The 27,082-nt window shown below is 37.4% G+C and overlaps 1 protein-coding gene across 10 annotated transcripts in view; it reads right to left on the bottom strand.

The window, feature by feature from the left end:
* The window catches only part of RASAL2 (RAS protein activator like 2), a 354,763-nt gene that overhangs the window by 71,468 nt on the left and 256,213 nt on the right, over window positions 1-27,082 (bottom strand). For 9 of the 10 annotated variants that reach the window (XM_045982547.1, XM_045982548.1, XM_045982549.1 and 6 more), the window contains one exon: window positions 19,777-19,883. In XM_045982547.1, the coding sequence (XP_045838503.1) occupies window positions 19,777-19,883 (107 nt within the window). Of the gene's footprint in view, window positions 1-19,776; window positions 19,884-20,676; window positions 20,821-27,082 lie in introns of those variants that run through there. The other variant, XM_045982551.1, reaches the window with a different exon arrangement.

Here is a 27,082-nt window from a genome sequence, read left to right as displayed (position 1 = left end):
TGCCCGCTTATGCGCCAACAACCTTCCCTCTAAACTCTGAACTTAGGGCAGGGATTAAACAATCTTTGCCTCCCCAGAGTCAGTCTGATATCAGGCAATTTGTAGGGGTTCAATAAATGTCTGTAGAATGGAAATAACATGGGCAGTGAAATGAATAAGAGCCACTGTGGTGTTTTTGATGCAAGTACCAATGTAGAAAGAGCAGGCAACTCTGAATCAGAAAGTGTGTCTTCAAATCCTGGCTCTAATTTCTCCTATTGAATGACCTTAGACAAGTCACAACTTCCAAGTTTCAGATTTCTTACCTGTAAAATGATGAATAAAAAATCTTCCTAGGGCCATTCCAAAGAATAAGATAACTGAATGGGAAAGTATTTTATGGAAAATGGGTCCCTTTAAGTATGAACTGACTGTGAATTTAGGGGGAGAGACTCCTGAATAGGTGAGGTAGAATCATGATTTTTCCCCCTCTTAGAAACTACAAGATCAGAGGAAGGGAAGGAAACTAGGTATCAGTTCCACGAGTAGCAGAGATTTTGGCTCTTTTGTTCAGTGATGTATGCCAGTGCCGACAGGGATACCTGGTACATCGTAAGTGCTCAATTAACATTTGCTGACTGAACGAATTTACTGAAGGTTTCCTGGATATGAAGCACTGGCTAGGTGCTTTCCAATATATACTATCGTGTAACTGATGCAACAACTCCACAAAATAGCTATTCAGCAACTTGTCTGAGGTCACACAGTTAATGGATGAGGAGTCAGGATTTAAGCACAGTATATTGAAAATACTTAAAGTTTCATTCATTCATGTATTTATTGAGCACCTTTTATTGGCCACATACTTGAGGCACTTGAGATGCTGTTAGTGAACAAAACAAACACAAATCTTTGCCTTCATTAGTCTTCATATACTAGTGGAAGGAGACAGACAATAAGCCAAGAACATAAATTAGTAAAAGACAAGTGCTATTGAAAAACAGAGCCATGTAAAGAGCTGAGAATAGAAAGTGGTCGTGACAGATCTTTTGAAGAAAGATGACACTGACTAAAGACTTGAAGGAGGTGAGTTAGCCTGCAGGTATAAGAAGGGAAAAGCATTCCAGGCAACAGGAATGGTCTGGGCAAAGACTTTAAGGCAGAAGAACTGCTGGTAAGTTTCAGAAACAGCCAAGAAGTCAGTGTGGCTGGAGTGAAGAAAGCAATGGGAAGGGTTGTGGGAAATGAGCCAATGGGTAGCAGTGCTGGTCCCAGTAGTGGGTTGAGTGGGCAGATCCTGCAGGCCATTGTGAGGCCATCCTGCAGGCCTTACCTTTTACTCTGGTTTCTAAGGAAAGCAACAGTAAGAGACAAGACCATCCAAAATGGTCACAAGTAAGTATTTGCTTTTTTGAGAGAAATAACTTCAGCTATGAAAATTAGAAACATATATTGATTTAATATGGTTTGGAGTAAGAATGTGTGTTATGGGAACCATTCATTTTCTTTATCAAGAGCAGATCACTTATCAACAGCTGGGATACAGAGATGATGTTTGACTTCTCAGGTCACATGGGCTGCCAAGTGGCAGAGTTCAACTTCAAGCCCAGGCAGCCTGACTCTGGAACCCTGGTTTTTTAACCACTGTACTACACTGATTCTCCACATTCTCATTCCTCTTCAAAATACTGCAGAAGGAGCTGAGATGTCCTTCAGCACCTGAATGGATAAAAAAGATGTGGTTCATATATACGATGGAATATTACTCAGCCATCCAAAAGGATGAATATCTACCATTTACACCAACATGGATGAACTGGAGAGTATTATGCTAAGTGAAATAAGTCAATCAGAGAAAGACAACTATCATGTGGTTTCAATCATATGTGGAACATAAAAAATAGAGCTGAGGATCATAGGGGAAAGGAGGGGATATTGAATGGGAAGAAATTGAAAAGGGAGCCAAACCATGACAGAATTGTGACTCTGGGAAATAAACTGAGGGTTGCTGGACGGGAGGTGGGTTGGGGGATGGGGTAACTGGGTGATGGACATTAAGGAGAGCACATGATGTGATGAGCACTGAGTGTTATACGCCAAGTAATGAAGCATTGAATACCACATCAAAAATTAATGATGTACTATATGTTGGCTAACTGGATTTAAATAACTACAAAATAAAGATATATTCCTATAAAAGGTAAAAAAAAAATATTCTAGGCACTATGATATAATGCACTTTCTCCAAGTGTGTTGTACTTAATTTCTACACAGCTCTTATTATAGAATTATATACCACAAAAAGAAAGAAATGCACTATGACAACTTGAAAATACGAGGGGGGAAAAAGGAAGACAAAATGCCCACCAGTATGACATCTGACTTAGAAAATTTGCCAGTAGGGCTCCTATCTATATAATTAAACTGAAGCAAAATCAAAACCCTACTGAAATTACTTTTCTATGTAACTGATTCCGTGGTCACTGCGAGAAAAAAATCCAAATACAAAATTTAGAAAGAGATGGATATCAAGAGGAAAATGCTTCTTCCACATCAAGTTATGACATCTATGTCTTATGTGACAGTGAGGAGTAGAAGATGCTCCTACAAGCTGACTTTAAAATCCAACAGCATCAGGGAAACAAAGGAAAAGACTGCAAATAAACTGATCTCATCCTTCTGACACCAACCTAATCTGAAAACATAGTAAAACCCTCAAAACAAATCCTACCTCATCCAGTCCTCCTTGGAAATACTGTTGCTACAAGCTACAATTCTGAAAACCAGTAGAAAGCTTATCATTTAAACAACACCATTGTCATAAAGCAAAGGATACAGCTAAAATGACTTACTTTAATTAGTTGGTACTCCCTCTTTTCTGCCAAAATAAGACTTAAATTTAGCAACTACCAGTGAAAGGAAAAGCCAAATGTTGCCTTTCTCTGGAGCTTGGCAAATGTTAAGAGAACGATAAAAGTTGCTCACCACCTACAAAGTGGAGTAACCCCCGAAGACTGAACTTGGCTATCAGGGCATGATTGGTAACTGAAATAAAACGGCTGCTATGCAACCGCTCTCAGAAGCCTCCAGGATGGTAATGAGCGCCACTGACTTGCTCGCATCCTTGGGCTGCCGCCGGTCCCTTAAGACATGGAGAAGTGGAGACGGAGAAACATATCACCTTTCACAAAAAAACAAGGTGGTGTGCAACAAAAGCCTGCTGCCATCCTGTATGAGACTTTTTCTTATAGTGGCCACACCAGGGATTAGGGAGATCTACATGATTTAACCAATTTTAAGAGCATTTCCTTAAAATAGTACACGACTCACAGTAGAAAAAGCTACCTTGTCAACTAGAAAGGACCCAGGTGAAAACTGTTCTCATTCTCGCTTTTAAAAGTTTTTGTTTAATTAGTAAATTAATTTCTGTGTATTTGTGTATTTTAGCAGTTCATGGAATTATGGATTGCAATTACCCAAGAAGGGTGATGTCCTGCATAAATTATTCCCTTCCTTACTCCTTTAATAGATCTTAGGAGCTTACAGATGTTCTAAAAACGTTCACTAGAATCTAGTTGTAGACAATTAACAAGGAAGAAGGAAAAGGAAGAGTAAGTGAAAATGTTAAACTCTACTTTCCAGTTACCATATTTTACTTCCTTAGTTTATTTTCCAGTTATTGAAAGTCCAAATACAAGGGAAACTCTAGGTAGCAAGGATAACAATAAAACAAATCATTGCAAAGTGCTTTTAGTTAACAAGCAGTTTCAGTGTGGGTAATTTCTCCCCTAGTGGGGATTTGTGTTTGTTTTTGTTTTTTTTGCAAATTAAAGCATCAAAGGAGGAGGGGGAAGGTCCTATAATAAATTACAATTGTTTTTCTAGCCCAGAGCTGATGAATCAGAATCTCTGGGTGTGGAGCATAGTGATCTGCATTTTTGACAATCATCCAATGATTCTCTTTTATTAAACAAAGTAAAACATGTATTGTGAAACTTTAAAACATACAAAAGCACTACATTAATACATTAACCACATATCCATTAATCAGATCTAACCCACATTAACATATTGATACACTATATTAAAATACAAAAGTAAAATATGTATATATTACAATACATAGACATGTTATTAAATTTATTTTAATATGGTATAACGTATTGATATATTAAGATTTGTTGCGGGGTGCAAACGTCTTTTCTATCCTTAAGAATCTTCTTTGTCTTAAGAGATTCATTTTCATTTGACAGAACACTGTTACATCAGATTTCTCTGGATTATTACCTTCCTGTTAAATTTTCTCAAACCTTTTACTTTCAACTTTATATGTTTTAAATGTAACTTTTTTAAAAAAACCATTAGATCTATTGAGGTACAATTTACAAAAGGAAACTTCACTATATTTAGGTGTATAGTTTGATGAGTTTTAACAAATCTATATACCAGTGCAACTAAGACACAGGTTTCTACCACCCGAAACATTTCTTCGTGCCACTTTACAGTCAATCCATTCCTCACTCCTCGGGCCCTAGAAACCACTAATTTGCTTTGTCCCTAAGTTTTATCTTTTGCATACTGTCATGTAAATGGAACTATGCAGAACTGTGTTTTTTATCACTTAGCACACTGTTTTGGGAATTGATTCATGTTACTACATGTATCAGTAGTCCGTTCCTTTTGATTCCACATACGGATATACCAAAATATGTTTGCCCATTTGCCAACTGATGGGCATTTGGGTTGCTTCCCATTTGGGTCTATTAAGAATAAATCTGCTAAAAAAATGTGTGAACAAGTCCTTACGTGGACATATGGTTTGGGAACCACGAAATTAAAAGCTTGATTGGAAGTTCACAAACAAATACCATGGAGAGATAGCAACTTTTTAAAAGGATAAGATGTTAGTGAGAACTGAGAATGATGGAGGGAACTTGAGAAGGGAAGGGATCCTGATGTTTTTTCCTTTCTATGTAAAATACTTTTCGATTTACAGAAAATGTGGAAAAACAGTACAGTTTTCTCTTACCCAACTTCCCCAAATGTTAACATCTTACATAACCATAGTAAAATTATGAAAATGAAAAAATGAACATCGGGTAGCATACTGACAAATTATAGACCCAATTCTAACTTCACCAGTTTTTCCACCGTATTCATTTTCTATTGCCACTGTAATAAACTGTCACAACATGGTGGCTCAAACAGTACACATCTATTATCTTACAGTTCTGTATGTCACAAGTCCAACACGGGTCTCACCTGGCTAACATCATTGTGTCTGCAGGGCTATATTCTTTTCTGAAGGCCCTAGGAGAGAATCTGTTTCATGGCCTCCAGAGGCCACCCATGCTCTTTGGTTTATGGTCCCCTTCCTCCCATCTTCAAGGCCAGTAATGTTGTATCTTTCTGAAAGGTTCTGTTTTTAAGGCCTGCGATTAAAATGAACCCATCTAGACAATCTAGGGTATTCTTTTCACTTCAAGGTCTTTAGCCTTAATCCCATCTATAAAAATCTCTTTTGCCATGTAAAATAACATTTTCACAGATTCTGTGTATTAGGATGTGGACATCTTGGGGGAATTTATTCTACCTTCCTTCCACACATAATCTATGTAATTACTTTTTAACAAGTGGGCCGTTTAGGTTCCCAACATTTTGTAATCATAAACAATGTTGCAAAGAATACCTTGCACATCTGTATTTTCATACTGATGGATGTGTACCTTCAGGGTAGACTGCTAGAAGTGAGATTGCTGGGTCAAAGGGTAGGTACATGGGTAGCTTTGTCAAAATCTCCTCTAGAAGGGTTGCACTAGTTTGTATTCCCATCAGCAATGTATGAGAGTGTCTGTTTCCCATGATCTGACCAACGAATTTATTGTCATACTGCATAGTTTTTGCTAGCCTAAAAGGTGAAATAGTATCAAAATATTGTTCTAATTTGCAGTTCTGATTATAAGTGAGTTTGAACATTCTTTTTATATGTGCAGGACAATTTTTATAGCATTTGGGAATTACTGTTCATACTTTTTTCTCTCAGTTTTTCTATTGGGTTCTGGTCATTTGTCCTTCAATTTTTTTTTTTTAAAGATTTTTATTTATTTGACAGAGAGGGAGAGAGATCACAAGTAGGCAGAGAGGCAGGCAGAAAGAGAGGGGGAAGCAGCCTCCCCACTGAGCAGAGAGCCCGATCTCAGCACCCTGGGATCATGACCTGAGCCAAAGGCAGAGGCTTAACCTGCTGAGCCACCCAGGCACCCCGTCTCTCAATTTTTAATAGTTCTTTATATGTTGTGAATGTTTTCTCTCAGCTGGTTGTCTTTTAACTTTGTTTTATGATGTCTTTTTGCTAAGTAATTTTTTTAAAAAGGTTCATTTTACAGAGAGAGAAAGATCACGCACATACTGGGGGAGAGGTAGAGGGAGAGAGAATCCCAAGCAGATGACGCCCCAAGCATGAGCCCAGAGTGGGACTGATCCCACAACCCCAAAGCAAACTGAGTCAGATGCCCAACTGACCGAGCCACCCTGCGACGCCATCACACAATTTTTAAGACCATTTTTGCCTCTGGTTTTTCCATAACCACTACCAAAAGTTTTTTCCTACATTAAGGTTATCAATCTTTCCTTCTGTACTTATACGATTTATTCATTTTATTTTCCATTTAGATCCTTAATCCATTTGGAGTTTATGCTTATGTGGGGTGTGACATACATATCTAATTTAACCTTTTTTCCCAAATGACCACTCATTTGTTCCTACACTATTTTTTTCAAATGCCAACTCCTCAGGAAGCCATTCCTGATTTCTCTAATAGGAGTTACAGTCTCTTGCCTCTGATTATCTAAGCTCTTTTGTTTACATTACCAGTTTCCTCTGTCTTGACCAATAATTAGTTCTATTCCTATGCTATATCCCCTACTGAGCCTTAACTCCTATTTTATATCCCCTACTGAGTCTTAACTCCTGAAAGCAAACATTATTGAGCTCATCTTTGTATTTCTTCAATGCTTAACATATAGTGGGTTACTTAATACATACTTGCAGAATGCTAATGATTAATCTGAATTATTAAGAAAAGCCCAATACACTCAAGAAAGCAGTGAAAATATCTAATACATTCAAGGGAAAAAAAAAACTCTTTAAAATTACTAAAATTAAGCTAAGTCTGTGTTTAAAGAGGAAAAGTTTAGTACCTAGAATATTCACTTCTGTAGACCACTTCAGTTCCTGCTAATGAGATGTATGTTGATTTTCTTATGACTGGCAGAGACTGCTGATCTTAAGTTCACAGAGTATGAATATAAGAAAAAATGGCTTTAAGGGATAAAATAATGAGAAATGATGGGTCAAAACTAAGAAAGAGAACATTATCCCAAAGTGAGGTCTATTAGTCTATTGGACAGTCTCCCAGAGGTTATCATGGAAGCCTGAAAAAGCATCAGATAATATAATGTGAGAGATACTTTTTCATTGTCAGGGGAGATGGACTAGATGAATTTAATTGAAGTTTTCCATCTCTCATTTCTAGGACTCTAAGAATAAAACCATCACAGATGGAGGGGGGCTTTGGAGCCTAGTAGTTATTTAAAAAAAAATAAAATTCTTACTGCCTCTGATGAAACAAAATGCACTTGCACTTGAAACCCATAATATGGAAGTGGCAGTAAACAAAAGATACACATAAAACAATAAAATTATTCTTTACTAATGTCCATCAGGATGGCTTTTAAAAAATATATAGAACAAAATGGGGAAGGGAAGGAGAAACGCATCACGGACAGAATTTTATTAGGCATGTTTATATAACCTCTAGAGGCTATTTCCTAACTGTATTATTTCCTAACTGTATTGTTTCTAATGCTGCAAATATTTTTTTCATTATAAATTCAGGTACCAATATTAACATATTGATCCTAAGTATACAGTACCTTTTTTTTCCCCTGCAAACCTCCAAGGATCTTAAAACACCTGTGTAGTATTTTGTTAGCATAAGAAAGGCATCATAGGCCCTAGAGTAGGTCAAACAATTTGCTCTTGGTCACACACGTGAGACACTAACTGAACACACATTAAACAAATAAATCTTATCACTCCTTTGCCTGTTTTTGGTACAAGTTCCTAAGCACTAATAATATAAAATCCGAAACTCTGGCAGAATTCAAAAGTAGGTAACACAGGCCTAGATCATGTGGTCAGAAGACTGTAGACACTTTTTCAACTACAGGCACCTGATTTTAATGAAGAAGAGCTCTTGAGTGACAGAGGTCACGCAGACTGAAAAAGATACGAGTCCAGGTAGCTAAGGACAGATCCATCAGGTTTTGACCTTCAGTTATGCTGGAGCTATTATTTTTTCTTCATTTAACTTTTTAAAAGTTGAGAGCAGACCATATTTCTATGCATCCAATTATTCCTTGAGTCAGAAGACAACTAAGATAGTCTCTATGAGTTACTCTATCATTAATCTCCATAGAAAGAAAATTATTCCCTTCTATTCACTACATTCCTCCCTTAATTCTACACCTAACAGATTCATATACACCCTTAAAAAAATTTCACAACGTTGATTAATGTTAAACCATCAACGAATGATGGCGATGTTATGGCTTAAGAGGTTAATGTCTTTGCAATGGGTGTACCTCAGGAATCATGAATTACCTATACATTAAGTGAGTTTTCAAAAACAGTTTAGAAAAAAAGAAAAAGTCAGTCCTGGAATTCTAAGATCAACAAGATACAGTCCTGATCTTCTAGAAGAGTATTTCTGAATTGTCTTGACTATGTATCAAATGAGTAAAATACTGTTGGTATGCATTCCTAAAGTTGTTTACTTACAAAATACAAGAATGTTCTAATGTATGATTATAAAACATTCAATAACATAAAAATTTAAAGAGTGAAATTTAAAAAATCAAATATTTATTATTTTCTTTCTGCGACTCAGATGGATCATATTCAGTACCCTCTGAGGTATATACATCTTATGCTGGAGACTATCACCTAGAATATCACAAACCAGGGAAGGCAACCATGCAAATAATGACCCTACAATAAGTACTATCACCAACAAATGTATATTCTTGTGGAAGGACAGGGAAGGTCAAGGCTAATGTCACCTAAACACTGGAGCTGAATTTTAAAGATGAAGAATACTTTTAGGAAGCATAGAAGGTAATCTTTTTAGGCAGAAATTACAAAGATAGCTGAGGAAACTTGTTTAGGGAACTTTAAATTTGGGGAAAATGGAGCACTAAGATGGAGCACGCTCTTAAGTTTGGTGGTTGAGAGATCTGGGGATGGGGATATGGGGTATTAGGAAATGAAACTGGAAGGCCAGCCAAAAACTTGACAATGAAAGGTTCTCTGTGCCAAATGAACTTTGGTTTTTATCATCCTATAAAACACAAGTCCAATTCAAAAGCTTTCAGCAGGTGACTGATGCTTTTTGATGGAAAAGCAAGGCCTGTCTGGAAATATTTAAATGAGGGGAAGCAGGAAAGGAAAGAGGAAATTTGGTCATGTCCATGGGCATGGGACCATATAGAACTACTAAGCGAGGGAGAGTCAAGTAATGATCAGATGATCAAGGTTAGAGCAGCAGTGAGATGGCTAGAGTGGGGCCAGATGTGCTGGAGGTCAGGAGATGAGTTAAAGTCTCTACTGTACGAGATGGAACTGACTACATATTTTGAGGAGCTCAGTGCAAAACACAAGGGTCCTTGTTTGAAAAGCAGGAACTCATGGCCATTAAAAGTACTAAAACCAAAAACTTTCCTTTCTTAAGCCGTCTCTTTCTCCATCTGCTCTGGTGTTTTTCATTTGCTATTAAATGTCATGCTCCCTCAGGCACCAGGGCAAGTGCAGACCTTCACAGGTACCCAGGGCCCCTGCCCATGACTCAGTATGTGGGTGGCCCACTGGTTGCCAGGTTGCCCTTCCTGAGCCAATAAACCCAAGTGTCATGCCCAGGCGCAGGGTAGGGAAGTTGAGCCAGGCTTCTTCCCTTCCCACAGCTGCCTCGGCAACTCACTAGGTATCTGGCTTGGGGATGGGCAAGAGGCTTGCTCCAACTGAGTTGTGGCCTTTGGCCACCTGCCAGACACCAGTGAAGCTGACAAGCAGGAGCAAGGACAGTCCTGCCAAGTGCCACAGAGCGTGCAGGCTAACCCCTGTCTTTTTTATGTGTGTAATAAAGGCCCATGCCAGGGTCAGAGAGTGACAGCTAGGGCTGAGTGAGGCAGATGGGAGGGGTTGGTTGGGGTTCCGGGGGTGGGGAAGTAGGCAGTATAGAATCCATCCCAGGGAGGCAACAGGAGGTGGTGCCAGGCCTTGGCTCCAAGTCCCAGCACATGCTCCACTGTCCCATTAGACCATACTTACGGAACATGAATCCAAAGATGGAGCAATAAGAATCTTAGGATGGAAACCACAGAACATCAAACTCCATGCACAGGGCCTTTCTGAGTGCGGGTTGTGTGCACTGCATTGGTCTGATGCTCATGAAGCAGGTCCTGGTGCTGGTTCAGGGGAAGAATGTTCTAACAGGCAGGGATAATTGATGTAAGTGGCACTGGGGCTGGGAAACAGTGGGATGGATGAATTTGGAGACAGGAGAAGAGAAGAAGATCTGGTAACTGAACTTGGGAGGAAAGAAAATACTATGGTTGTGGGAACTGAGGAAATTTGTTGTACTACAGAATTAGAAATTCAGGGGGAAAAGATTTTGAGGAAAAACGTAAGTGAATACTGTTTGGGGCAAGAACTGAGTGTTAGTTGAATCCAGGGGACTGTTTGGAAGAAGATTCTCCAATAAAACAACATCACTTTCTATTTCCTGTTTTGTTGATCATTAATTTCATTACCATACAAAGTCATGGAAAGGTCCTTCTAATATGAAGATCTCAGCATTAACCCATTAAACAAGCCCACATCTAAAACATCATACAAGACTATAGAGGTTTCAAAGGTGGACTATATACAGAATGAAAAAAGTCAAGCAGTTTATTTAATAGACATGAACTTGTGGAAGAGATTATAATATAAAGTATACTAGATAAGATATGAATAACTCAAGATGTAAAAATTTGCAAAAATTAAAAAATATTCATATATGTATATGACTGCCATAATTTTTTTCTTTTAAAACCAAATGTCATGCTTCCTATTTCGATATCTAGTAAAAAATGTATGAAGCTACACAAGCCTCCTTGTAGCAGGCAAAATTATGGTAGTTTGCATAAAAATGCAAATATGTAAAGTATCACTAATGAACACTTAAAAAATACTTGTAGAAAATAAGTAGCCAATACATAATGAAATGCATTTTATTGTCCTTTTTCCTCCCCAAAATAGATCTCATTTAACTCAATATATCTAAAATATTATCACTTCAACTTGTACTCAATATTAAGAAGTACTCAGATACTGTCTATGCTTTTTTCTCAAGTTTTTTAAACAGCTTTATTAAAATATAATTCAGACACTACCAAACTCACTCTTAAAGTGTACACTTTAGTGGTTATTGTCTATTCAGAAAGGTGCGTAACTGTCATCACAGTCTACTTTCAGAATATTTTCATCACTCCTTTCATCATTCCTTCATATGAATCACCAGTCGTTCTCTCTTCAACCCCTGGCAACCATTAATGTAGTTTCTCTCTCTATGGGTTTGCCTATTTCGGACATTTCACATAAACAGGATCCTATAATATGTGGCCTGTTGTTTCTGGCTTTATTCATCTGGTGTCGTGTTTCCAAGGTTCTTCCATGTTGTACTGTGTGTCCGCTCTTCAGTCCTTCCTATGGGTGAACCGTGGAGTGAACACGTTTTGCACATCCATCCTTCTTCAGTGGATGGACATTGGGTTGTGTCCACTTTTTGGTTGTTACGGATAATGCTGCTAGGAACAATTATGTACAAGATTTTGTATAAACACACGTTTTCAATTTTCTTGCATATATACCTAAAGGTAGAATTGCTAGGTCATATGGTAACTCTGTGTTGAATCTTTTGAGGAACTGTCAAGCTGTTTACAAAGTGGCTGCACCATTTTAAATTCCCTTCAGCAATACAGTAGGGTTCCAATTTTTCCATATACTTGTCAACAATGATTACATTCTCTCTTTTTGATTACAGTCATCCTAGTATGTATGAAGTGGTATCTCACTGTGGTTTTGATCTGCATTTCCCTAATGGCCAATGATGTTGACCACCTTTTCATGTGCCTATTAGCCATTTGTACATCTTCTTTGGAGAAATGTCTATTCAAATTCTTTTGGAACATTTTCTCTGAATAGCTATAAAAGCCTGACAAAAAAATTTGTAGTGATATTACAATCAAATGATAACCTGGAAATGAAGTTCTTTTTAAAATGAAATTAATAGGTGCTTATATAAAACATACATTAAAAATCTAGTGGAATGGTCCTGGCATTGGTTACAGAATTAATGGGCCTGAGCGTAGGAAGGCCCTCAGTGTTATTATTTACCAGCATTGCTTATACCCTGCTGAGTACAGGTATAGCTGAGAAGTACAAAAATACCTTCTTGTACATCTAACACCAGCAAAATTGAGAAGCTGGCAAGGTTTCATTTCTCTATCTAGCTTCTTAAGTTCAGTGAAAGAGGAAAGCATCTAGTATTAGTTGTACTTAGAGGTTAACTGCATGTTACTTTAAGTGGACATTAGCCCTTGAAAACATTTATTTCTAATTGAAATGAAAGGTGTTAAGCCTCCACTCCCCCATTAAAGCAGAAGAAAAATACCTTTGCTTTGAGGAAGAGGGGTTTATAGTATACTCTCCATAAGAATGAGCTTTAAGTGAGTTCATCTCATTCTCTCTCTCAAAGCGCCCTCCTGTCCTGGGCAGGATACATTGGTATCATCATAAGATAGCACTGCTGCAAACCTGTTTTATGAATAACCATAGGTTGAGGACAGCTTCCATCATTCTTTTGATTCTTCTGAGTTGAGAATCTTGGCAATATTCCCCGCCATGCATGTTCCCTTTTCTCCGGTATTTGCTATCTCCTCTCTATCTCCCTTAAGGGGTCATATCCGACCTTATTCATTTTTTCTCTGCTTCAAATTTTATATTTTATATTTTTTATATTTATATTTTTATATTTTCTAGGATATTTATTATTAAAAATTAGAAATTATACTCCTTCTGATTAAAAATTATTTAGAGGTATAATTAATATTTAATATCTTCAGACTCTACTTTTTCTTTTCTGACAATCTTGTTTTTTATATTATTTTTACCTCTGATAGTCCTATTTTGATAGACATATAATATGAATATATCCATATATTGTATATTCACATATACATGAATATAAATACACTCTCTATTAAAAAGAGGTACTACTGCAGGGGCATCCTACTTTGGATTTTAACTCCATACAGATGGACAGTAAAGAGAGGAAAAGTTGGGTATGGAATCTTTAAATAGCAGAGAACAGAACTTTTGAGTGTCCACGAGTGCAGCTGCAATGAGGAATACAGAAGTTGAAATGGTATAGCACCTTGGCTGCTATGATTTCAAATTGATTATTTCACCCCTAAGACTGAGATTCTCAGGCTGGTCAGAGGTCACTATGCCACAATAAAGTATCCAGTAAATTTAGACTTGTCATCTGAATGGACGGTGTCGAACACTTGGAAGGACAACTAATATATAAGGCAGCATTTGTGGGCAATAACAGGCCACTGAAAATAATATCACTTATTAGTTTCTTATGCCAGACTTGAAGGTACAGAAGAAAGCACTGATGTCTGCCGGGAAGGTATGGACTCAGAGGGGTTCCTAATACATTAACCAATCATTTGGACAAATAGTTCTCAACCATGGATATATGTCAGAATCACCTGGGAAGGTTTCAAAAAACACAAAATACAGGGTTCTAGTCCAGAGATTTTGGCTGAACTAGTCTGAGGTGGAGCCCAGGCATTAGTTTTGCTCGTTCATTGTTTTGGAGATGTTCCTTAGGTGATATTTAGGTAGAGTCAGCGTTGAAAACGACTGGTTTTGACAACGAACGCTATTTGACCTTTATCAAGTGGGCATGAAGCTTTGTCTCTTTAACTTGGAAAAACAAAAATTTTATTGAAGATCTTACTGATCTTACTTATTCTATTCAAGGCAGAGACCAATACCTACTGAGCCTCACATCTCAAAACTTAAGAAAGAATGTAACATTTCTTTTTACAAAAGAATTTAACTTAGTCCGTATTTATTCTTCCAAAGCTTTACTTTTCTAAAAACTATGCAAAGTTTTCATCTTTTGACAGTCTTTTGTATCTACTCTATCTGATTGGGAATGCTCAGGTGTCACAGTGACAGGAACAAGAAGGGTTACAAAGGAGTAGTCAACTACTGCCTTAGTTCAACTATGCTTTCTGGTTGTCTTGGCATATATTTTAGTGCCTGAATTCTTTCAGAGCCAAGCTCAAAGCTAATACAAACGAAGCAGCTGCGACTGCATTGTGTTACATTTACATGGAAGGCCAACACAGACCATTGTGTTATGGAAATGAGAACACTAAGCCAAACACCTGGCCCGGAACACAGGCAGCTTTCTTTTAGCCAAAGCTAAATTGATGGCATCGTCTAAGGAGAAGTGATATAAAAATCATAAATATCAATAGTCACTTTATAAATAGAACATTAAAGAAAGAAGCCTGTTCCAAAAACTCAAGCAATGTGAAACAAATATATGCAATTACAAGGCGTGATCATTTTCCCTTTCTGAATTAAATTTAAGTACCTGGATAACTTTTATTCGTTTACTCCTTTCTTCCTAATCACCCCTGTAATATCATTTCAATATAGTTTTAACAATGGATAAGACATACAATGGATGTTTTACTTAAAGGAAAACACAAATATGACAACTGTAAAAAGTCTAGCAAGATGCTAAAAAAAAAGAAAAACAGCATCTTTAAAAGAGGCAACAACTATTCAAATGACAAATGGTTCTCGAAGAAGCTAATAGTCAAAACTCAGATCTGCAAAAACACTCTGAACTTACACATATGTATGGCACCTAAAAGGCTCAAAGAAATATCCACAGAAACAAATCATTAAATAAAGGATTCTATCTAGTTTCACTCCCCAATGGAAATAGATACAGTATACACTATACACATAAAATACCATAGCCCTGAATTCCAAATACATATTAAAATCTCTCTTGGTTGAAGAAAAAAATGTAACTATTCTGCACAGGTATACTCATTTACTCCAAATGATTGCTTAGTGATGATTAAATGGTTTAGCAATCCATTCGACTGAGATATCATCAGTAATACCAAGAGAGTAAATGTGAGATACTCACTTGATTCTGGTCATTCAATAATTCATGCATATCTTATTCATTAAACAATTATTTGCCGAGTGCTTACTGTGTGCAAAGTACTGTGTTAGGCACTGAGGTAGCTACAAAGATGAGAGGAGATATTTACTGTCTAATGACAATAAACAAACAATTGCAACTGGAATTAGGTAAAGAAATACGGAATGAACAGAAGAAACAGAAAAACTACGCTGCAGATCTCTGCTTTTCCTTATGGCTATGATTAGATAAAAGTACAAACACAATGAAACATTCTTAAAAACCAGGACCCTGCCTTAACACAAGAGTTCCCTCTTATGCTTACTTTTGTTTTAAAATGTATTGACTCTGCTGTCTACCACTGGCATAAAGATGGCTTAGACTAAGTAAGAAATACACAGGAATACACTGTTGTACTGATTATCCATTTAAGTTTTTTAAAATACACATTTTGGGAGATGAGATATACAAAGGTTTTGGGCTTCCCAGCTTTGGGTTCACGGCTGTAAGTTATTCCTTGGCTCCTTCCTGCCACATCCAGCAGTCCGCAGGATATAAGAGACTCTTCCCCACCTGCTTCTCAAGCTAACCACTACTCTAGAACTACCAGCAGACTCAGCTGATAGCCGCGGGTGGGGGCTGGGCTGAGCCTCGGCTGAATGGCAGGGAGTCCCTGACCTATCACCCTGAGTTGGGATACTGATAGCAAGAGGAAAAGAGTCACTTGGGGAAAAGTTAAGTAATTTACCAATACTTCACAGTATTTATACAAATGGAGGTGGGAGAAGGCCCTTTTGGAGAGTCCATGACAAGCTCCTTTTTGGCTTAGTTTCTGAGCCAAGATAAATATTTCAAAAAACCAGTCTCTAATGTTTGCCAAATTTAGTCAAGCTTGACAAACAAACATTCACAGTCTTGCCCCAACCTACCTCCCCATCCTTCTCTCTTGCCATTTTTGCCTACGTGCTTTTTGGCTCATGCCTCACTGAGCCCTTTTTATGTTTGCTGCATGCCTCAGTCACTTCATGAAGTGTGTTCTTCTAAAATGCTAGTGCCTCAGCCTGCAAGAGTCTTCTTCCTGTCAAGTATTTTCACGCAGCTTTTGAAACAGCTCAAATACTGGCTCCCCAGCAAAGCCTCAGTGTACACAATGCATTGTTAAAAATCTGTGTCACCACGCTTATCCACCTCCTTATGAATCTGGTCACTTTTCTATCTCTTGCTACTAGACGAGAAAGGCTCTGGGAGTGGAAAATTCTATTGTGTTCATTTCTGTTATCCCAGGACCTAGTGCCAACAGAGTTTCAATAATTGGTGGATCACTAATACTTTGCCCAGAGTAAGCACTCAGTAAGTGTGTCACTGTCAGTAATTTTAGTCAAGGCTTGCTAAAAACTATTCATCTGCTCTTTGGTATTTGCCGGCGAATTGTTCTTCTGGGAAGAACAGGCCCTTTGGAGATTCCACTAGGTAAGTAGTGAACCTGCTGTTCACCACGGTAAAGATACCTGAGTCCCAGAACCACAAGAACTTGTGCTTAAATCTCACTTCTGCTCCTTCAGAAAGTTAATGTGGATCATTTCCATGGAAACAATCATGTAAGTAACATGAGATACTGTGTAATAAACTTAGTTAAGTATCTCCAAGTTTCGTTCCTTTTTGTACTGCTTTCTCATATTCAGACACTCTGTTGTGATATTAACTACAAAATATTTTGTGTTGACCTGAAAACTAGACATAATTCTTCCTGGCATTACATTTAAGTAAGTCTCATTAGCTACTGGTATTATATGGAAATTTAAAACATACAGTGTATTTCCACAGACATCCAAGTACCGTAGTGCCTCATCTAGCCAGCATATTTTGGTTTCTTTTAAAAGAATATAAATTATTTATCCAGCATTATCATGGAATAAGGTATTTCACAAACCAGATTTTTCTGGATAACAAGTTTTATAAGCACCACATATCTTCAAGGTTTAAAATATTCTCAATGGGTATGATCACACAATATTACACAGTTACACTTACAAAAAAAAAAAAAGCCCAGCACAAGAAATATAATTTCACTTCTTAATGATTCAGGATCATCATTATCAACGTCAATTACTGCACTCTGCACCATCCATCCTGTAATCCTGTAATACAATGGTACTCTTAAGGATTACCGATAAACATTGGGCTATTTGCCTTTATCCTAAGTGGATTCAGATTGTTTTTATGACTCCTTACCTCTCACTTTCTCTGCCTCCTCCCTCTCAGCTCACTGTCATCTTTTGAAAAATTACCGTTAGTGTGTTCTGATGGTTATTTTTCAAATAATTATCTAGATAAGGATTGGTTAAGTTCTCCTAGAGAGCTAAGTGCATGCGCTTAGTGACTGCAGTTTGTCAGTTAGAGGCCCCGCTTTCCTTCAATATTCCTAAATCCATGAGGTGGCTGAGATGGTAAAAATAATAACAACTGAGGAAATGGTCTGTAAGTAGTGCTAGCGGTCATGTAAATGTATTATTGGTTTATTACTTTTACTAAAGAATAATTAGTTTTATTATTAAGGTAAACCTTGAATTAGCTATCAACTGTTTAAATATAAGTGAAAATTGTTGTTCTTAATTAATTTAAATTTAAAAAGCCCAGTCATGAACTTCAGATTCAATATAAGTACTTGAATGTACTCTATTATAGAGGTGGATCTTTCTTCAGTTACTGACTTTTAAAAAAATTATATTTATTCTAGCATGACGGCGTCAATATTTCAAATTCTAACTCAATCGTTTTCACCACTTTGTGTAGATAGTCAGTTTCACTATATTTGATTTCTGTTTTATTAGGAAAATAAGAAGGGGAAGGAAGAGAGAAAAAAAAGTCTTTTTCATTCATTATTTAAAAAAAACAACAACAACCAAACATTTAAGTGGGAAGCCATGTCTATGAAACAGAGAAACTCAGCAAAAGGGATAAAATCTGTTATTTTATAATTCCTGTCATAATTTGGTTAGAATATTAATCCAGTCTTGTTTCTGTTCTTTAAAAATGAGAGAACTGGTAAACATTTGAAAGGTGTCATGGTAACAGATATCCACGAAGTTTACAAGGCACTGAGATATAAGAAGAGCAAATCTTCTCCTCAGGGTTAACCCGAAATAAAACATTCATTTTGGTTAACTTACAAATGAATGCCAATTTATATAGCTCAAAATATCAGTTCAACTTAAAAAGTCATCCAGGGGCACCTGGGTGGCTCAGTGGGTTAAAGCCTCTGCCTTCGGCTTGGGTCATGATCCCAGGGTCCTGAGATAGAGCCCCATGTCCGGCTCTCTGCTCAGCAGGGAGCCTGCTTCCTCCTCTCTGTCTGCCTGCCTCTCTGCCTACTTGTGATCTCTGTTTGTCAAATAAATGAATAAAATCTTAAAAAAATATATATTGGCTATCTATTAAAAAATAAATAAAAATTAAAAGTCATACAACTAAAAAAAAGAAGTATTGGAACATATAAATAAAGAATACAACATATTAACTTAACTGAATTAAAACAAAATAATTTTTTCCCAATAGAAAAGTCTACTTCTACTCTATACTGATTTCCATTGTACCTACAATAATGACCAACTTCGTGGCAGTAATACTTTTCAAGTTTTAAAATAATAAATTTTAATAAAATGATTTAATTAGACAGTCTATTTCTTATTCAATAAACAAAGAAAACCGGTGGATTAAAATCTGGGTTACCCAGAGTTATATATCAAAAAGGTCCAAAGCAGAACTGTTAACTGGTGGTCAGCTGACCTGATCACTTATAGCCTTCTAAGCTCGGCGTTCAGGATTTAATACTGATTCTTTGTACTGCCTCATCAGTGTAAGGAATATTTTAAACTGGGTTATTTCTTTCAGGGCATTTCTTAAGCACTTAGATGGTCATCTAAAAGATGGCTTGAGGGGAGCACAGGCCAAGGTCTCAGGATTAGAACTCACAATTGTCTAATCCTCTGATAATCTGCTCTGCAACTTTAGGAGTCCCATCATTCACTGTTTACGCTCCAGCTCAAGAAAAATAACACAAAAAAAAACAAAAAACTCCTTCCACTTGAAAAAAAAATTCCACTAGCATCTTTATAGAACAGTGATAGGTTTTTGCTAGTAACTTGATAAAAGGGCATCCTACAAAGATTTGCACTCTATAGTTCAGAGGACTTTGAATTTAACATATTTTGTTATATATTTTGGAAATTTCCCACAAGTAAAAATAATTATTCCCTAAAATCTAATAAGTCTCCTGCTGAAAGTAGTGGACGTTAACCACTGTTTATCTATGTAGGTTAATAACTCTGTCCTTTAACTTCAGTCTTCTAAGGAAATTCTTGAGTAAAATGGTTTGATTCCCTAGTAACTGTCTCTAACTCTAAGAAGAAAGGAGAGAAAAGTCAACTATCTTTTAAAAAAGAGGAGCACTTACTGGTACTTTGAAGGGTGAGGTATTTACAGTGTCCATGGAGTTGGGTTTCTCTGATGTACTGGTCCCTGAGATACTCCGTCTTCGGGGGGACCTTTCTGCTGGCACCTCTGGAAAAGAAGAAAGAAATGTCATGAAGAAACCAAAATTTAGGATCTTTGACTACACTGTACAATTAGTGAGGTTTTCTCCTCCCACAAAAAAAAAATTAGTTTGCTTTAAAGGTACATTACATTCTATCTCCACATGATTTATCTCTTTATCTCTGTGGTATTCGAACTCGCAAGGCACAAGGGAGTCCTGGCCACACTTAAGAAATCTGTTTTAGCATGACAGATTATATCTGTGCACATATAAAATAATTTTTTCTGTGCTCTGTTTAATATCTATAAGTTCACTTACTATTGCTTTCTTACAGTGTATGAATCTATCTCCTTATTTGTCAGCAATATAGGAGTTAATAGAATCCAAAGACATTTTTGATATTCTTGGGAACAAAATACAGTCTTGTGTTGCATATGATTTGATGGTGTCTGCACAAAGGTCAAAGTTCAGTTCTGTGCAGCTAGGATGATTCACCAGCCTGCAGCCAAAGGGCCATGAGACAACTGAAAGCTGCTGCTAGGATAAAATAACATATATGCCTATGCAGATATAAAAATAGATCAGCGTCTCCTTGTGCTGGCAAGATGACCTTACTAAAATCTTACTCTGGAATCCTAAGTCTGTTCAAATTGACCTAACAAGCATCAGATTTTGCAGATGAGGTGAAATTCTCTCATTTAATTACTATACACGATATTCAGGTTACATTTAAACAATTTTCCATAGAGTGATAAAAATATGTGCATATATACATATGCACACACACACACACAGATGATAGATATATACATATTATACCTTTATCACAACTGCTTCCCATCTCCACTTCAACTGACAGACATATAGGAATCCAGCTTCTCAGATAACATCAGATAATCTCAACATGGACAAGGAAAAAAAACACATCCTAAAAAAAGTATTCTGTATTATCTTCCAGATCTTAAAAAATAAGGAGTAAATCGTGACTCCGGAGACTGACATTTTGATTCCTGCTGTTCTCCCTTTAAAAGATAGATGCAGTTTAAACTTCCATTTCTGGCCTCCTGGCCCCTGGGATCCGTGCTACTTCCACTTAAGAGAAAGCGTTTTTTCTCTCGCTCCCTCCCTGTATCTTGCTCTTCCCCCTCCCTCGCTACAGCTTGCGGAGAGCAAGCGAGAAGAAACACACAGGACTGCAGCTATTCAATCAATCGTTCCGACTGCACATCCTCATTAGTTACTTTCAGGCTATGAGCAGATGCCCAACCACTGCCTCCCCTCAGTTACAGAAAATTTCACTGTATTACACTAATCTGCAGCAAGATAAAACATTTACTGAAATTTACATTCAGCTAGTGCCAAAAGGACACCATTTTACACAGACCTAGTAAGGTACACAAATCAATCCCTCCCATGAAAATCCAATCGGAAGTGCTTACCCTATTACTATCTTTGCACGCTGGACACTGATTTCCTTTCCATGACTAAACATATCTTCTGTGTGACACCTTGACCCATAAAACATAAGCCAAATTGCAACATTCCTAATGACTCAGAGGTGGCCAACATAGCGTCTTATATGCCTGCAGTACAAGAAAGTCCCATGCTATCACTGTTTTAAAATTACAACCAGTAACTGTAAGTTTCTCAACTTCTCTCTAAACCATCAGTGGTTAAATGAGCCTTAATGTACAAAGTCATTTTCAGAATCAGACACACACGACTTCTAAAAAAATGGCAGTATAATTAGCTAAAATTCACGGCAATGGCACAAAGCACCAAATTTAAACAAATCAGCTTTGCAAAGCACATGGAACAACAAGACCTTCAGACTTTAGGAACGTGACTTTAAAGAGTGATTATCCAAGTTAAGCATTTCTGCTGTATGGGGGGCTGGCTGGTGGGGAAAGGGACTGGTAAAGATAAAAGAAAATTTCATCCTTCCTCTGAAAATGACCTATAATTAGAAGATACATGAGATTGAATATTATAACATATTTTAATATCTGAATAATTGATGGAGAAACCAAACCAGGAGAAAATAAGTTCCATTAGCAAGAATAAAATGATCCAGTAAACAGTTTTCCTTAATTTGCAATGTTCTGGATAAGGGAAAAAATGGCAACTTATTTCCTCATTTTCTTTCAAATATCTAATTTTAGTTTTCAGGCATCTGAACTCACTAAATAAATATATTTCCAGGCTTTTAACAATGTGAAATTACATTGGCTAAAATGAGCAGCCACATTTTAAACTCTAACAAATATGTTATTTGTTGTACTTCTCTTTATCTTTTAGAGTCTCTTTCTGCATCATGAAAAAAAAAATCACAGCTCTGGCATAGTTTAAAGAATACCACTGGGTTCAAAAAGGAGAAATTAAATTTTTCTTGAAGTTTGAACAATTGCCACTAAGAGGGCAAAGCGGAAATAAGCTAACTAACTAATGATGAGAGGTCCACACTTCCTTTCTCAGCCCCCACAACAATGCAACTTAACTGAGAATGCACAAAAGGTCTTTGAATACCCAAGTTCTTTCATTTTCAGAAGATTCAGAACTATTTCAAAGCCGAGAAAAGAATATATACCCCAAGCACCAATGGTCACGTAGAACCAGGTAGCAGCCTCAGCAAGGACCGAATTAACAGCTCTCTGGATTAGTCACAGAGAAGCCTGCATATGAAACTGGTCCAGCTACCTTTAACTTTAAATCTCCAAGCAGAAAGGAAAGCTGCTACTATGCTCTTAAAGCCACATTTCTGCTGAGTTGGAAGGAAAATCTATACTGGTTCCAGTAGACCAAAATTAGACAGCTCTCTCCCCTGCCCCCATTCATGCTACATATATCACATTATTTTCATCCGCTATAAAAATTATTGTTCTGTTCATGATCATAATATTTAATCACGGTCATTTTTAAATGCGCTCACTCTCTAAGACCGAAACAGAGACCTTATAATATTGTTCCAGTAAAGGTCTGAAACTGTTTTGTTCACTTTCTCATCCTCTAAAAATATTTTCCATCTTCAGATTGAAGGGCAAAAAAAAGTTATGAAATATATAAAAGCCTGGTTAAGTTTTAAATTTATTTCTTCATTTCCTGTGCCACTGGATATGAACCAAGATGAAGTGACCACTTCTCTTAATAAGAGATAACCTGCAATACAGCTCCACATGGGACATAAATTGAACAAAGAGAACATGTGGATGCTTTTCTTGGCAGCTCTACCAATGATCTGTGTGATCCGGTGTAAGCCATCTCACCTTTTCTGCTCTGGTCTTCATTAATAAACTGGGTTATTCAGACCAACCAGAGATGAAGCCAAGATGAATGAGTTTTTATGCTTTGGTGCAAAATTAGCTTTTCAGAAGAAAGGGGCTCTCTAAATCCAAAGTCTGGTATCATAACATCATTTATTCTACACAATACCTATTTTCTTCCCTGCTCATGTGCCTTCTTTGGAAAGTGTGGCAAAGAAATCGACAGATGGAGCTTCATAGGGGCAAAGGCACTTTCGGTGGACGACATGCTTGTTCAACAGAGAGAAGTCAACCTCTGCCTTTAGAACCTAGTCGTTGTGTTGTTCATGGCCTTAATTCACTTATTAGGAAGCAAATGTCAAAAAGTATCTCAAGGAGCGCAAACAAGTAGGACAGTGTAAGGGAGATGGAGAGGTGTAGTAATTTCATTACAGTAATTATAGCGAATGGGTAGTTGTGTTGAAGAGAGGAAATGTGGAAGTCATCCTGCAGGTTTAGTAGGGAAGAACACTATAGGCAGAGAGGGAAGCCAAGCCAATATGAAGCTTCTAGGGTGAAGGGCAGCACGGAGGCCAGTAGCACCGCGGTTAGTAGGGACAAAGAGTAGAAGAAAGTCTGAGACTGGAGCAGGTGTGCTCAGGCCAGGTAGGCTCTGCAGGCCTATGTGTAAAGACTTGAGCTTTCTACTCTGAAGTGAAAAATGGCCTGGTCAAACAGATTTCACCAAAAGGTACAAATCACATAGAAACTTTATGGCGATATACTTACTGGCACTTTCTTAATTATTTTCTTTTCAGGACTTTGAAAAATTGCTGAAATAATTCTGGAATATTATTATGTTTGGGAAGAGAGTAAAGGTTAATGTTTATCGGATTAACTGAGGGTTAGGTTCCAAAAGCCTCTGAAAATATCTTAGATGAGAAAAGTATCTGTTGTCCTAATGGCCAAATATCGATAAGCATCAACTGCATTTATTTTTATTCGATCACATTTAACCAAAGTTCGTATACCATCACATCATATATGTATATATTAACATAAATAACAGGGCTCAGATGTCATGAATTCTGATAATGTCTGCCACTCTTAAGATGAGTTACCATTATTAAGAAATGACTCAAAATACTTTCTCTAAAGAGAGGTACTATAAAAGTTATTTAGGGGCACCCTGGGTGGCTCAGTTGGTCGAGTGGCTGCCTTCGGCTCAGGTCATGATCCGGGGGTTCTGGGATCGAGCCCGCATCAGGCTCGCAGCTCGACGGAGAGCCTGCTTCTCCCTCTCCCTCCACCTGCTGCTCTGCCTACTTGTGCTTCTCTAGCTCTCTGTCAAACAAATAAAATCTTAAAAAAAACGTATTTAGGTACCTCTTTGAGGCAGAAGTATTTTTATGATAATTTTAGCTAATATTGAGTTTGTTTTGTGCTAAGTGCTGGATCTGGACTTTATCTTTCTTTATCCTTGGGGCAGCCCCTAACAATTACTACTCTGTTAGATGAGCATCGGGGCCAAATTTAAAAGAAGAAAACAATACTTACCAATGTGAAAGTAATTTCAGAAAATTCAACACAAAAGATGATCAAAATGTAGAAAGACATTTGTGGAGAAAGTTTTAATGTAATGTAATGGAGAAAGTTTTAGTTTGGTGGACAATGATGTACATGTGCTGCTAAAGCGAGCACAAGTGGACAATGATGTAAGGAACCAAAATATCCTTCTTATAGCAAAATTCTCTAGTTATGAGAGATCAGAAAGCCATTACCTGCTCATGGGTGCAGTCAGTGTGGCATGCACAGTATGCCTCAATACTTCCCATGAGTGGCAACCCAAGCCAATTCCTAGTAATTTTGTGTACGGAATTATAAAACATGAATGAATGTGAATGTTCTGTCAATTGCAATTATTCACAGGCCGCTTTAATATTTTTGGTATTATATTTAGGCAACAAAAGGGGAATTCTTCAGCTCACTTCAAAAGCCTTTTTAGAAATCAATAACATTCCAACAAAGTATGACAGAAAACTGAATACACAGCAAACTCTGTTCATGCACCCATTCGTGTCAATGATATTTTAGGGTGTTGCTGTGAATGAGTCCAATTCACTATCATTTATTTGCCTTTATAGTGTGTAAATGATGACAATATATAAGATCGGCTATGTCGTGGCTCAAGTTACTAATGAATAAAATAAGCAAATAATGTTATTTCTTTCAGCTGTGAATTCTGAATTCGGAGGACTCTTTTCCCCGGGAGCAGAGAAGATGTTTAAGGGACAGAATGGGCAGGAAGGAGTAGCATCAGGCAATGGGTTTGTATGGATTCAATAAAGAAGGACCTGAAAAACAAATGGCAAAAGGTGAAAGAGAAAAGGCTTCATGAAAATGGGATTGCGGGTTTTGTTGATGGACTCCTAAAGGTAATGAGACCTTAAAGATGTGGGGAGAGAACAATTTTGTAAAGGAAAAGTGACAAGAACAAAGAGAAGAAAATTACAGACTGCATTTATAAAGCTGCCAACACCACAGCACGGGGCGTTTTATAGACTTCATTCACCTGCTTTTCTGTAGGACATTTGCTGCTGTATCCCATTTTTATAGCTTTAAAGCCCGTGTACTGACAGTCACTACCATTCAGCTGCTCTGAAATACAAATGCCCAGAGCCACTTTAATTCATCCAATTTGTATCACTTAGGCTGCAGCACCTCAGTCAAACAAGCAGACCTTTCAAGTCTGCATGCCCTCCACACTTACTTCAATCCGAACAAATTGGTGCTAAGTACACAAATGGGGTGAATTCTCAGTAAGTAAAGCCATTCGGTCTCCCCACTTTTTCTTTACTTCAGCAACGTTATTATCTATTATTGTTATTATTTTAAAACTTTCTTCTTATTAATGTAATAGGAGGAAGGATTTCTCTCTGGTCAAGAAGCCTGGATGCCCGCAAGTATTCCATTTCTCTACATGATGATACTGGATGGGATAGTAGAGAATAGTTTCAGTGTAAATAACAGTCTCAACCAGAAAGGCTAAGAAAACAGCACAGGGATGTTTACATGGTAGCTGAAGTTTCAAATACAAAGTCTATCTCTGGTTCTTAGTGATATCCACCAGGGATCATAATAATTATGATAAAAACATAATAACAAAAAAAAAAAAACCAGGGGCGCCTGGGTGGCTCAGTGGGTTAAGCCGCTGCCTTCGGCTCAGGTCATGATCTCAGGGTCCTGGGATCGAGTCCCACATCGGGCTCTCTGCTCAGCAGCGAGCCTGCTTCCCTCTCTCTCTCTGCCTGCCTCTCTGTCTACTTGCGATCTCTCTCTGTCAAATAAATAAATAAAATCTTTAAAAAAAAAAACAACATAATAACAAAGATACCTGCTACACCAAAACTACCATTTACAATTCCTTATTACATGCTAAGTGTTTTTTTACGAGTCATCCCTTCCATCATCACAATAATTCTCTGGAACAGGGACTATCACCTCCTTTTATAGATAAGGAAAGAAAAAAGAGGTTCTACTACTCTGCCCATGTTTGCACAGCTGGTCAAGAGCAGAATCAGGATTGGAACTCAAACAGTCTGGATCTAGAGTCTGTACTTTTTAATTACCATGCATGCTATCCTGTTCTCCGAGTGTTTTGTATAATGGGCTGTAACGGAGAAGAAATAAGATAAATAAGAAACTCCAATTTTCCTCTTCCTAAAAATAACTCCAAAGAACTTTAACAACATGCACATGATTCTTCATACTTTAAAGAGAATTAAATCACTTGGCATTATATTTTTGTGTTGAGGACCGAGTAACATACAGAATCGCTGAAACTACTATGACACTGCATGTTAATTATCCTTAAATTTTGAAAAAGTGTGTTATCACGTTGTATTCCACTTAACCAGTGATTGGCCAGCCTGGCTGTGGATTGTTGAATCCACAATCAAACACAGATGCCTAGCTCAGACCCACTG

Source organism: Meles meles, chromosome 17 (genome assembly GCF_922984935.1).
Source record: "Meles meles chromosome 17, mMelMel3.1 paternal haplotype, whole genome shotgun sequence".
Lineage (NCBI taxonomy): Eukaryota > Metazoa > Chordata > Mammalia > Carnivora > Mustelidae > Meles > Meles meles.
This window is presented reverse-complemented; position numbering and strand designations above follow the sequence as displayed.